We start from the raw sequence: 13343 nt of genomic DNA on the forward strand, positions 1-13343 counted from the left end.
GCTCCAAGGCCGTTGTCCTTGAGGAATGAGCCCCAGCCGGCGAAGAGCCGGTAGGTGGCCCGGCCAAACTTCTTGCAGCGGAGATTGTAGGGCTTGCCGTGGCGGTCGTATGCCCGTATTTGGAAGCCGTCTTTCGTTGGCATTCGAGATTTCTCTTCCTCGGTCAGGATCTCGTCCAACAGGCACGGCAGGCCGTGTTTGGCTTGCCAGCTCCTGCATGAGATGAGCAGCCGGTGCTGGCAGAGGTCTCTGTCCGTTACCCACAGCTTCTTGCCGTAGATGCGCACGGGTGAGGCGTCGAGGTCCTTGAGGATGTCTCGTAGCGCTTCGTCGACCACGGGGTTCTTGTCGAGCGAGATGTTGTCCATGTCAGCCCCTGCCGACGAGGTCTGCTGGCCGTCGCGCCCCAAGCCGGCCCAGAACACGCTGCTTGGTTGGGCACGGATGGCGTCGCCCATGGCGTGATCTGCTGGGTTTCTCCTAGATGGATCAGGCTTCGAAATACGCAGGCGTGATAACTTAGCTAGAAGCTAGCACGGTCACAAAACTTGGGTAAAAAAGCACTCGTGTATATGCCTTGTTGCCTTGTTTAACCCTTGTTTATTTTATCTCTTCTCCTACTCGACCGGAGAGGCACATTAGAGGACGTACTACATTGAGATTTGAGAGACCTAACATGTTACGACTTACGAATTAGGAAAAATATCCAATCCTAACCTGATTACAATGTTACAAACGAATAGTTCCAAGCTTCTCCATCTCCGGACTTTTTTTTTTTAGTGAATTTCAATTAACCACAGTTCTTGTGGCCGGCTTCTCACGAAACCCATTTTTTTTTAATTTGCTCGCAAAACCACGCATGTTGGGATTAATTGTTTCAACTTATCAAAAACTGATGTTTAAACTGTGAGTTAATTTCAGAAAACCACACCTTTTGATGTTAGGATTTCACGGATACACAGGTTTTGTGGTTTGCAAGAGAAAACCACAGGTTTTGGGACTAATTTCTTTTAGAAAATTCAAATGACCCGGATTAGGCACTTTGACAGCAAAACCGACAGATATGGCCCACATGTAAGTCGCCAGGTTGGCAATTTTGTCCATCTCATTTCTTCACACAGCCCCCTTGCCTTCGCTGTATTCACGAACTTCTCCCTCCTCCTCCTTCTCCCCACCAGCACTCTCTACCTTGCCCGCAGCCGGCGACCTGCCCGGCGCCGCCTCCGCCCCGCACCCCCACCCAGTGCTCCTGCCCCGTGGCCGGTGCCGCCCTCGCCTGCCCACGCCCCGCGCCCCTGCCCCGCGACCGGCGCCGCCTCCGCCTGCCCGCACCCCTGCCTTGCTCCGCCCCCGCTTGTCGTCCCAGCCCGCCGCCGGCGCCCCGCCCCCGCCCTCCGGCGGCGACTCGCCCCAGCCCCGGGCCGCCTCCGCCTGCCCCCGCCCATCGCCGACGACCGGCCAGCCCCACACCGCATCCGGCTGCCCCATCCCGCCGCCGGCGACCCGACCCTCTGCCCCGATGCTGCCATCGGGTTCTTGGGTAACTTTTTTTTGTTTTTTTTTGTTTTTTGAGATGTGATTTGGAGTTGGGTGCAAATACAAACTAAGACGAGGGGTTGGGAAAAAGAGAGATCTTCTGACGTGGCGACTTACTTGTGGGCCATATCTGTCAGTTTTGCTGTCAAAGTGCGTAATCCAGCTCATTTGGGTTTGTGAAAAAATCAGCCACAAAACATGTGGTTTTCTGTTGCAAACCGCAAAACTTGTGTCTCCGCGAAAACCTAGCCTCAAAACACGTGGTTTTCTGAAATTTACTGTTAAGCTGTTTTGACCGTTTTAATTGCATGTGGGGGCCGCCGTAAGTTGCCACGTCAGACGCAAACCGACCCGACCCGTTAACCCGGACAGACTTTCAAACTTTTTTTCCGACCGTATGGTTTTTCTTTGATTAAAAAAAATACTTACAACGGACTACATGTAAAAAAAACTGTCAAAAGTACAACGGGCCCCACATGATAAGCCTGGCGTAAAAAACAGTGCGTGTCTTGTTTCTTTATTTATTTATCGCTTAGGCAACTAAACCTACTTGGAGTCAGAGTAGACCACTGAAACCAACTCGTATGCATCAAGGACTGAACACATTAACTAGGAAAGCAATTAATTCCAGCCTGATTACAACCGGTTACTCGTATGCATTGCAAACACTTGCCAATTAATTGAACCTCCGAGTCCAATCCATCGAAGCTTGGCAGGCGCCGGACTCTGCAGACGGGCTATGGTCCATGGGCCCATGACGAGCCTCTTACTCTTTTGCTCACAACTCTGGTGTAGTTTCAGAAAGGCCAACATAGGCAAGCTACGGCCCATACGTACCAATCAATTGATTAACCTTTTTTTTTCCAGCTGTTGATTGATAGAAACCAATTGATCGGATTATATAACAGAAAAGAAATGATTCTCAAAAAAAATACAGAAAAGAAATTATCATCTCTGCCGTAGGTTATGTACTCCTGTACCATGATGAGCATGTTACTGCGACCTGCGGGCAAAGATGTGATTTTGACGGCGTGTGGGCATGTGGAGCGGGTGGTTTGGAAGGTGTTATCCCCATCAGTGTTGTGATTTGTTTCTTCTATACACATCATGTAATTGCGTCACGTCGGAGTCATATGTTGCGGAGGTGTGTCTGGTCTGTAACTTCACATTAAGTCATCACAGGTTCGGATGTCACCCCAGGAGAAAATTTTATTATTTGGAGGAGTAAATGAGTAATTGGTGTCGACTATAGTGCAACGCGTCGAACCGTGGAGTAAGCTAGCAGGAGTTAACCGTAGCTTTGGGCTAATTACGCAATTAAGCGTTGGCTAATCGTTTCAGGACAGGTGTACTTAATTTCAACCGGTGCACATGCATGCATGCAACGGGGACAGTATCTTCCATAAATATCTAAACAGGAAGGCTCTCGAAAAAGAAAAAAAAAGAGGGAGCAAGAATGTAAGACCGCACACTCCGGTATCAATTTCAACTCACCCAAAGGCAAGCTCGGCTAAAGTCTGTGCACACGCCGACGTACGTTCCCCGTCAACCCGTAGCACAGGCTACCAGAGGTTTTGTCCAGTCCTACCTTTTTGCCGAATCACGCAATGGATTGTCGATCGAGGCGTTCCAAACTTGCAACTTCGGAAAGAGGCACTATAATTAGGAGTGCACGCCATCTGAGGTGTATGAACTTAGCAATTCCCATGAACTTAATCTACACAGGCATGCATGAAATCCGGAGCTCTCCAGAAATTGTTGTTAAGGTTGTTAAGATGCATGGACGGAAAAAAAAACGGTTTTGCTATTTCTTAGGCGACTGAGAAATAAATATTTTCTAGTTGATGATAACAACCTTTTGATTCAATCGTCGAGATCAGTGTAAGATTAATGTGGTCTCGATGGATAAGAAAATCTTCATTGGATGGATGTAATTGTCGATTAAGAAATAACTATTTTTTAGACGACTGAGAAATAGACACCCAAAAAAGGGTTGCTCTATGATTTGTCTAACTACGTCGACAAGGTATAGTAAAATGAGCTTGCGCCACATTGCGAACCAAGGGTTATTTAGGGGAGAAACAATCGGTAAAGCATACACATCCGACAGAGAGCGGATACAAGTTTCTTGCGATATGTGACAAGATAATCCCCTAGAGTAGCTCATTAACACTTTCCGATGCTATACAAATTTAATTCACTTATTTCCAGACAGAGGGATCACATGCCGATGGTTTTACCGAAAATGTCTTTCCATCAGTCCACTTGCCAATACTCAAATTATATACAGTAGGATCACAACCCCGTATCAACACTCAAAGCTGGCAAGGAAGCTGAGCTAGTTGCTTGTTTTTGTAACTTGGTCACCGCGGCGGAAAAATTAATTACTCTGCGTCAAACCGTGGCGTAGGCTAGCATGCATGCATGAGAGTTTGTTTAACAGTGATCACGCATTCGAATCACGCTACAAGGGTTGAATTAATTGGCCAATGGATGGAGCTTTCGTTCTCGATATATATCTACATGCAACGGCCGATCGACAGTACGCGTCAGTACTGCCTTCGTCTTGCTCTGTTCGGAGTCGGAGATGGGGTTCCTGAAGGAGCCGAATTGCCGCTACAACGCCGCATGGTTCCTCATGGGGGCAGCTCTGCCCACGATGCTCTTGTTCTTCCTGGCGTCCGACCGTGTGGGCGAGCAGCTGTCCATCGTCTCCAGCTGGGGGAACCATAACGGTGATCTGCCGCGGCCGTCTCACCCCAAGGAGGCCCCTCCTGCACAAGACAAAGAGGTAAGTACTTCTCCGGCCGTATGAGCAGTTACAAAGAAGGCAGGCATGCATGCATGCTACCTACGTGCTCATTTTTTTACTTCACTCTTGCTCCAATTATATGCCTAGCACAACCCAGGCTTGGGAAATTCGTTAGTTTTATCATTTTCGATTGGATGGCTATGATTGTTTACTGAGAAATAACTCTTTCTTAGACGACGGATAAATAGACAATTCCTATATTATAATATATTGTCGAACATAGACACGAAATAAGAAGAAGTAGTTAGCCAAACAGTAAAATAGTTTGAGGTTGCTGAGAATCAGTGGAGTAAACTAGACTCGGTGGCGGACAAAGATTTTCAATATTGGATGAGACGAATCATTGTATTTTCAATATTTGGTGGGACAAATGCATTGCGACTATTTTTTTTTATTTTTTTTAATCTTTACTTGTTACAAGAATTTTTAAAACTAGTGAGTTTGCACATGCAACGCACGTCTGCACAATACGTGACAACTTGATTTCTACTCCCTCCGATTCAAAGTATCTCAGATTTAGTACAATTTTTTGCTTAAGTTAGTATAAAATCTACAACACATATGGATCGGAGGGAGTACCTTTTTTTTTATATGATGGCTTGTCTTTCTACAAAAAAATTTGTCGATCTTATTTTTAAGTCAAGATGCTAAAGTTGGGCCTCCAAAATTGCCCACATTTTCTTGATAATATCATCAAATCTGAACCATCATGACTAACATACACCCTAACACATTGAGTCGAATCAATCACATTCGAACATAAACAATATTCAAAATCATCAAATCTGAACCAACAAGGATACATGGTTAAGGTTTACAGCCGAATTTTCAAGAAGTTGCATAACCTGAACCCAAACCCTGAATTACGCTCCGCTCAAACTACGATTGTACTCCAGTAGGACCACATTTTAAAAGTAAGTAGTCTGTCCTGCTTGACTCAGGATGGGAAACAATGACAAGCATTTCAAATTCCCAACCCACCATTGCCAATAACATATCCTAGTACAACGATATTTTCAGTTATTAGATGTCTAAATCTCCTAACCATTTATATCAGTACCAGAAACAAACACCTATGTCATCTCTTGTTTAACCCATCCATATTCCTGCAAAGAAATATGCCAATGTGAGCCAGAAACATTTTACACCAACTCTAAACACCAAAAGTGTACTTAATAGCATGAGTTCCAAAAACATTTTGTATGGATTGATTTCCAGGATAAAAAAAACAACCATACTGGTCAGCTATCGCCTCATCCAGCAAAACTAAAAATAATAATTCTGCGGCAGATACATAGCAAAATCAACACATGATTTCACAATGCTACGGCCGAGCTAATTGAATTTCTGTGGCACAAAACAACCCAGAGTCATAGTTGTGCGGTTCTGATACAGCTGAGTCCTCTGATGTATGCTCACCACAATTTTCTGGTGGCCGTTCATCACCAACACGCTAGAGCGACATTCTTGCTTGTGTAACAAGCTTTCTAGCTTCGATAAGTGATGCTTGAGCAAAAGGGTTTGTTGCAGCAACAGTCTCAAGAGCATCTGTAGCTTTCTCTGCTTCCAAAATGAGTGACCTGATGGTGAAGAATAAGAGGATCAATTGAGATGACACAGAATAACATTTTGAGTGAACAAAGCAACTGTGGAATTAGGTAGTTTAAAAACAGTCTTGCATGTATAGCTGGCATGCATAACTTTCTGTCAGCAAAGTGTCAACAATCAAGTAACTGAAATGACAAGGAATTCAACTCCAAGTGCATTCCAATATGGCAATATATATTGTAGTTACCTATATGTAATTCATCTTTTTCAGCGATCTAGAGTGATGTGCTTGTTGTTTTATAGTTGTCATTCTTGTCTTATAGTTGCATAATTATCAATATGAAACCACCATCAAAACAAATAAAATAATTTTGTCCCAAAATAAGAATAAGTGAATCACAGACAGAGGAGAAGAAATGAAACAAACCATTTTCTCCTTTATATGCTATTTTAATACAAGTGCTGGTAGAGTTTCATTGTATGATTTCGTAGCATACCCCATTCATAATATTAATTGGTTCCACCCGGGTTTTTTTAGAAATCCTAAAGCATTTCTAATGGTGATTTAAGGCTGCATATAGTCAGAGCTTAGATCTATATTGATTCTTCAGTAGCAAACTTACGTGAGTTACATACACCTTTTCTCCGTGCTGACAGCACTCCCAAAAATATGTGGCCACCTGGTCCATCTTTGTTCTCAAGTCGTGATCGTGGAGGTCGAGCAGCGGGGCCAGGTCCTCGGGCATGAGCTCCATGATGCATAGAATTAGAAGGCCTATGTTGAACATTGAAATAGCAGTATAGCACCTATCTAGAGCAACTGTCACTCAAGCACAACCTTAATTGAAGCACTGTGGTGTAAAGTAAAGCTGCAAATGATAATCTACAAATATGATATTGTTCAACCATGTAAGTAGAGTAGCAGTCCTCGAAGCAGGGCAGTCCCTCAATATCGTTCTATATGTACAATCACTTTGGTAACTGGCGTAAGCAAGGACTGTGGAGCACAATTGCAAACAATGCATGCAAGTGAATGAATAAGATAAATTGTTGTGTCCCTGCATAGAGAAAACATCATCTGCAAACAGCCCAGTGAAAATCTGCTGCAGTGCAATGATAGAAGACCAACAGTTTGAATAGGAAGGGATCCTGTCCGTAATGCACATCGATCAAGACAGTTCACAAGTCTTTGCAATATCTGAAAGAGAACAAACATTTTGACTACCTGTGAGATGAATACAGTTGTGCATTTAAAAGGACATGTTTTTCTTTTAAAACTCATCCAAGCCAACCAAAAGCTAAGCAAATACATCTTTTTTATGAGCGAACCTCAACACAAGCATCCTTCTGCAGTTCCAGAACACTGTCTCCACAAACAGTGAGGATAGTCATCTCGAGGCTCTCATCTGCTGTAACAGAGTCAAGCTGAAGGAACATCTGATGACAACACACGGCCACAAGATCCAACAAGGAATGTTTCGTACAAATCCTCAACCTCCTTCCAGAAACGAGCTCTAGAAAGTCTATATGAATTCATGTCACTTTTACATTTAGCCATTTCCTGCTTCACCTCATCTGTCACAACACGATTGAAGCATTCAGCAGAAATTCTCCAAAGAGTACCCCTAGGATTGTGTGTCCTTATGTTCATGCTTGTCTCTCCTTATCCCTGCTTCACCTCATCTTGTTTGGCAATCGGCGGCGGCACGATTCTGGGAGGACAACATCAGCTACTTACATAATTAGTCACGTCTCATGTAGAGACAGTAAGAAAATTTACACATACATTTCAATGAGCACATAGTGTGCAGGGACGGAATTATACCTGGACCCTGGTGCTTGGTGCGGAGGGGGCGTGCACGAGGGGGGCTGGGCAGAGGCGGGCCGCGGGGGTAGGAGGCCGCGGCGGGCGCAGGGGAAAGGAAGGAGGCAGCGACGGCTTCAGGGGAAGGGAAGGAGGAGGAGGTGTGGGGGCGGGCTGTATGGCGGGGTCAGAGGCGGGCCGTGGGGGTGGAGGCGGCGGCAGGGGAAGGGAGGAGAAGGAGGAGGCCGGCCGCAGGGGAAGGAAGGAGGAGGAGGAGGCGGGGGTGTGGAGGAGTCGGCAGCCGCAAGGGGAGGGAGGAGGAGGAGGCCGCGTTGGAGGATGGCTGGGGTGAGGAGAGAAGGAAGAAAAAATGGTTCGGGTGGGGGGCTGAAAGATTTTCCTGCGGGGTTGAATTTCAGCCTCAACAGGTAATCACTAAGCGCACACACTTAGCAAGTAATCTGTGTTTAGTGAGTCTGATTGTGGGACTATTAGTATTTCGTGTACGTTTAGTGGGGTGGACGTTGGGATGAATATGTTGGTGCCTTTATAAGTAGTAGAGATTTACTGGGTGGGCCCTTCGCACCCAGTCATCCGGTTGGGTCCTCCCCTGACTAGATTGTGAGAACTCATCACAATACCAAATGCAATCTTAGATTCTAAGAGGTCTCTATAGTTTTATGTTGTGTCTTTTTTTTTCCGGTTTCTAGATGCACAAATCAAAACAAGATTTGAATTTCTGTGACATAACATATGAGTAGGGTGTGTAGTTGAAATATATTCTGTTTTTTTTCACGACTTTTTGAACGTCAACATATTTCATACTAGTTGCCTCCCTTTTATAAAGAAAAAGTTAGAACATTCGATTGCTTGGGTGTTTGTATCTTGTGCGTTAGGGCCAAGGCATGGTCCCTCTATGCTTGTTGTCCTTTATGAGAACAAGATGAATCAAAAATTGTTTCCATTTTATTCCAATCTTTTTTTGAGCGAATATTCCAACTTTTTGTACTCTCTCCGTCCCAAAATAACTGACATGAATTTATATAGATTCTTATACAAATCCACGTCAATTATTTTGGGATGGAGGGAGTAGTTACCATCGTTGCAGGTGAACATAAGGTAGTCCACTAGAGGCCCATTTACATCGAAGGGGTTTCTAAAAATCCACTATGCACACAGGAAATGTTTCCGGGCTTAGCCCGGCTACTAGCGAGGGTGGCCATGGAGGATCGGACAGTGATAATCACGTCGGTGAACGAGGCTTGGGCACGGAACGGCTCCCTGTTGGATCTCTACCGTCAGAGCTTCAAGAACGGTGAGGACACGGAACACCTCCTCAACCACGTCCTCGTTGTCGCCCTCGACCCTGCCGGCTTCCGCCATTGCAATATTGTGCACCCCCACTGCTATCTCCTTGGGGCGACCAACGATAATTTCACCTCGGCTGCACAGTTCATGTCCAAAGAGTATCTCGATCTCGTCTGGACCAAGCTCTCTCTCCAGCGGCGCGTCCTTGAACTCGGCTACAACTTCCTCTTCACCGTAAGAACAATCACACTCTTTATAATCAATATAAGAAAAAAAGCAAATCTAGCATTGTGAACTCCGGAAATTAAGTTCAAATTGACACCGTCTAAAATGACTTATAGGATACAGATATGATAGTGTTGCGCAATCCGTTCCGGCACATCACTGTGCATGCAGACATGAGTGTCTCCTGCGATAGCTTCTCCGCAACGCGTGCTCCCCTGGACAACCGGGTCAACACTGGGTTCTACTACATGAAGGCGACGAACCGGAGCATGGAGCTTCTCCGGTACTGGCAGGCGGCGAGGACTAGGTTCCCGGGCGACCACGACCAGGGCGTCTTCTACAACATCAAGCACGAGCTAGTCGAGAAGCTCAAGGTCCGGATCGAGCCCCTTGATACGGTCTACTTCAGCAATTTCTGCGAGTACCACAACGACCTGGGCAGCGCCTGCACCATGCACGCTGCCTGCTGCAAAGGTCTTGACAACAAGGTGCATGACCTCATGGACATGGCCGCTGTTTGGAAGAATTACACAAGCCTTGCGCCGGAGGAGAGGAAGAAGATGGGTGGGAAGCTCAAATGGACCGTCCCAGCCCGATGCTATAAGTCCATGGGGTGGCACTAGCTACTAGAGAAAGGGCTGCACGTCCCTGACGGCCAGAATTTGAAGCCCATGGCGTGTGTAACTAACTGTAAACCTGTTCTTGAGCAAAGCATGAATGCACACCGACGCGGTTCAGTTCTTGAAAATTTGACACGTACGCTTGTTAATGTACTGTGATACGACTTGCATCCGTATATATATAATATATGTATCACAACCACGCACATGCCGACATTTGGCCCTGGATATATTGTTGCTAAGATCGACGAAGAAAAACGGAAACAGCTAGCATGCCGTAGCTGTGAATGTGAAGAGTTCTAGAGGTGCTGTTAATTGCTTGATCAGATGACGGAGACAGCAGGTAACTGTGCAGTTTCAGAGGGAGTAGTTGCTTTCGGAAACCTGTTATTGCGTCTTGAATCTTGATTCTGAATGGATGCGACTGTCCGGGGAATGGGTTGAGAAGCACCTGTCAAGCAAGCTTGTCATTGAGCTCAATTGACCTTTCTTTGTCAGATCCATGAATGCACAGACGGGAAATGGAACAGAATGGTTCAGCTGTATATACGCCCAGACCTGAATTGCAGTTACCCTGAGTTTCTTCACGGCCCATCAAACTGGTCACATTACAGATATGACCTGTTCTAACACAAGTGGTCAATGTAGCTAGCACGTATTAGATTCGTTGCGGCATGTGCGCACCGGAACTGTTTACAAATTCAATAGACGTACGTACGTATACTGTCGCATGGAAGGCGGCATCGGAACTAATTTAGCTGCTTATTATTAACCATGGAGAGAGACAGGACTCTCGATCTCATTGCAGAGTTACGTACATGAGCTGATGAGCACGACGACCAACGCTGCACGTTGCTCTAGCAGTAGCAGAAATCGGTAGCGGTACCAGCACGGTGTTACTGAAACACTTGTCTAACCCTTCTCTATGTTTCTTTTGGCATGACAGTATTTCCCACAACCCTGCATTTTTTTTTCAGACAATGAAAGATTTCATTTGCTCCTAGCCTCTGCATCATGGATACGAAACCCCCAGAATTTGTTAAGACCGAAAATTAGGAAGTTTTTTTTTTCTTTCTTTCCAACAAACCCTGGAGATAGATTTGAGATCTTAGCAGGAGTCCACTCACTCTGTCTCGACCTCCACTTGATTTGACTTGGATTAAGGTCGTCCGTGGAGCTAAGCCGGTTTACTCCATTTTGCTCAAGCCGATTCGTCTGCAACGTGCCGGTGGCAGTGTGGTACTCACGTTTGAACCTCGGACCTCACGTTGACACGGACCCGTTAATCACTCGATCGACGGCCATCCCAAAGCTAAACAAGCAAGGAAAATAGTACTCCGTGCTACAGCGCAACCGGAGAGTCGGGGGCCACGAACTGGCACACATTGAACTCGCCTCCCAAGAAAGGCCAATCAGTATCCAAGAAAAGTCAATCTCGCTACTGGTACATGCTTATACGAGCTAGTATTACCACGACGTACGTCCCAGGTTCTTCTCCTCTGTTTCCCCTGCCTAGCTCTCTGCTCAGGCAGGCATGGCGAGCTCCAAGAACAGCATCTCGCCGTCCCCGGTGGTCGTCTTCCTCCTCGGGGCCGGCTCGGCCACCGTGCTCCTCGTCTTCCTCTTCACCTCGACCGCGAATCCCGCGTGGCCCACGATGGCCTCCCAGGGGATCAGGCAGACGGTGGCAGCTGGTTCCGGTTCTCTGCATCAGCCCTGCAGCACCACACCGGCGCCGAACAGGACAGCCGCATCAGCGAGGCAGAGAAAACCTAGAGCAAGAGCCCCAAAGGTTTCTCCTCCTACTAATGCGGTACGTCGTCCTTGTCCTCTCTCTGCTTCATTCTTATCTGCCGGCCGCCAATAACAGAGCAAATAAGCGCCCTGATTTGATATTCCAGAGAGGCAGCAGGGGCGTGGAGGACGACGAGTTCGCGCGGATGGTGCGGCGCGCGGCGATGGAGGACGGGACGGTGATCATGACGTCGGTGAACGAGGCGTGGGCGGCGCCGGGGTCGCTCCTGGACACGTTCCTCGAGAGCTTCCGCGTCGGGGAGAACATCTCGCATTTCGTCGAACACATCATCGTCGTGGCCATGGACGAAGGCGCTCTCCTTCGTTGCCACGCCCTCAAACACCCGCACTGCCATCTCCTCCTCCCGGACCCGGAAAACAACTCCCCCAACGGGACAAGCCCGGACCTCTCCGGCGCCAAGAGCTACATGACCAAGGACTACCTCTCCCTCGTCTGGTCCAAGCTCCGGCTCCAGCAGCGCGTGCTGGACCTCGGCCACAACCTCCTCTTCACGGACGTGGACGTGGCGTGGTTCAGGGACCCGAGGGTGCACATCACCTTGGCGGCGGACATCACGACGTCGAGCGACTTCTACTTCGGGGACCCGGACGACCTGGGGAACTACCCGAACACGGGGTTCATCTACTTCAAGGCCACGGCGCGGAACGGCCGGGCCATGGCGCACTGGCACGCGGCCAGAAGCCGGTTCCCGCGGGAGCACGACCAGTTCGTGTTCAACGAGATCAAGCGGGAGCTGGCGGCGCCCGGGATCGGGGTCCGGATCAGGTTCATTGATAGTAAGGATGTCAGCGGGTTCTGCCAGCTCGGGCGCGACATGAACCGGGTCGCCACCGTGCACACTACCTGTTGTATCGGGTTGGAGAACAAGCTGCATGATCTTAAGCGGGTTGTGGTGGATTGGAAGAGGTATTTGGCTAGGCCGGTCTGGGAGCGCCGGGCTGGGTTGGTCGGGTGGACGTTCCAGGGTGGGAAGTGCATACATTGAGCGAAGATGGATCGCCGGGGAGTTGAGTTGAAGCTGGCCGATCGGTTCTTGGTAGCTCGGTCGAGTCAGCCTCTTCATGTTTCTGTAGCCCAGTGAATTATATGATGTGGTTTGTACTAGTATATGTGCTTAGCTCGCAATTGATCGAGGACAGCCAACAGTAGGTCAAACAAGTAGTACTGCGGGTCTACGATTGCCTAACTACGTTGGACTGGGAGGGGTTTAATCTTTCCTGTGACTGACCAAGCTAGGCAGGTAATGTGAAGTGTGAAGTGTGCCTTCTTGAGAGGAAACATCTGCCTCCAGCGATGTCGAATCTTATCTTTGCCAGGTTCAGGACGGGTCGCTAGCTAGCTACTAGCCGATATGGGAAAATTGAAGCCTTTATCCCGCCATTGTTTGTAGTCGGGTTTTAGACGTTGTGATCAGAGCTTACTGAAGGCTATTCAGATTTTTGCATGATCATAAGTTCTTGAATTTACTGGACTCGATGTTCATCTTCTTTTTTCGGCTGGATCTTGGTCGTTTTGAGGACGACGGCCAGCACAACCATGTTTATTTGTGACGGATCATTTTGTGTTGTTTTGATATATCAGATATGTTTTCCTGAAAAAATAAAAAATATATTCAGGGATGAACATGCTTCCTTTGTGGGCATGATCCCAGAAAAACTGGGGACGTGGCATGTG

The 13343-nt window shown here is 47.4% G+C and overlaps 3 protein-coding genes across 3 annotated transcripts; 2 read left to right on the top strand and 1 right to left on the bottom strand.

Annotated features, from left to right (window-relative positions):
• Positions 1-1113: 1113 nt before the first annotated feature.
• Positions 1114-1488, bottom strand: LOC104583366 (rRNA 2'-O-methyltransferase fibrillarin-like). The gene has a single exon (XM_010235284.1). It carries the CDS (start codon positions 1486-1488, stop codon positions 1114-1116), a length of 375 nt encoding a protein of 124 aa, XP_010233586.1.
• Positions 1489-4065: 2577 nt separating this feature from the next.
• LOC100822223 (uncharacterized protein At4g15970) lies at positions 4066-10059 on the top strand. The gene is made up of 3 exons (XM_003567363.3): positions 4066-4327; positions 8880-9242; positions 9350-10059. Exons 1-3 carry the CDS (start codon positions 4124-4126, stop codon positions 9854-9856), a joined length of 1074 nt encoding a protein of 357 aa, XP_003567411.3. The 5' UTR covers positions 4066-4123; the 3' UTR covers positions 9857-10059.
• Positions 10060-11139: 1080 nt separating this feature from the next.
• On the top strand, positions 11140-13200 carry LOC100822728 (uncharacterized protein At4g15970). Its single transcript, XM_003564900.4, has 2 exons — positions 11140-11666; positions 11755-13200. The coding sequence occupies exons 1-2, from the start codon at positions 11388-11390 to the stop codon at positions 12652-12654; spliced, it is 1179 nt and encodes a 392-aa protein (XP_003564948.1). The 5' UTR covers positions 11140-11387; the 3' UTR covers positions 12655-13200.
• Positions 13201-13343: the final 143 nt, after the last annotated feature.

The sequence above is a fragment of the Brachypodium distachyon genome, chromosome 2 (assembly GCF_000005505.3).
Source record: "Brachypodium distachyon strain Bd21 chromosome 2, Brachypodium_distachyon_v3.0, whole genome shotgun sequence".
Lineage (NCBI taxonomy): Eukaryota > Viridiplantae > Streptophyta > Magnoliopsida > Poales > Poaceae > Brachypodium > Brachypodium distachyon.

Excerpts from the sequence above, each read along its gene's own strand:
- LOC104583366 (XM_010235284.1), bottom strand. The coding sequence starts at position 1,488 with ATGGGGCAGCCGGATGCGGTGTGGGGCTGGCCGGTCGTCGGCGATGGG.
- LOC100822223 (XM_003567363.3), top strand. The coding sequence starts at position 4,124 with ATGGGGTTCCTGAAGGAGCCGAATTGCCGCTACAACGCCGCATGGTTC. Across the intron at positions 4,328-8,879 it reads CTCCTGCACAAGACAAAGAG|GAAATGTTTCCGGGCTTAGC; the intron begins GTAAGTACTTCT and ends CTATGCACACAG. Across the intron at positions 9,243-9,349 it reads GCTACAACTTCCTCTTCACC|GATACAGATATGATAGTGTT; the intron begins GTAAGAACAATC and ends AATGACTTATAG.
- LOC100822728 (XM_003564900.4), top strand. The coding sequence starts at position 11,388 with ATGGCGAGCTCCAAGAACAGCATCTCGCCGTCCCCGGTGGTCGTCTTC. Across the intron at positions 11,667-11,754 it reads TTTCTCCTCCTACTAATGCG|AGAGGCAGCAGGGGCGTGGA; the intron begins GTACGTCGTCCT and ends TTGATATTCCAG.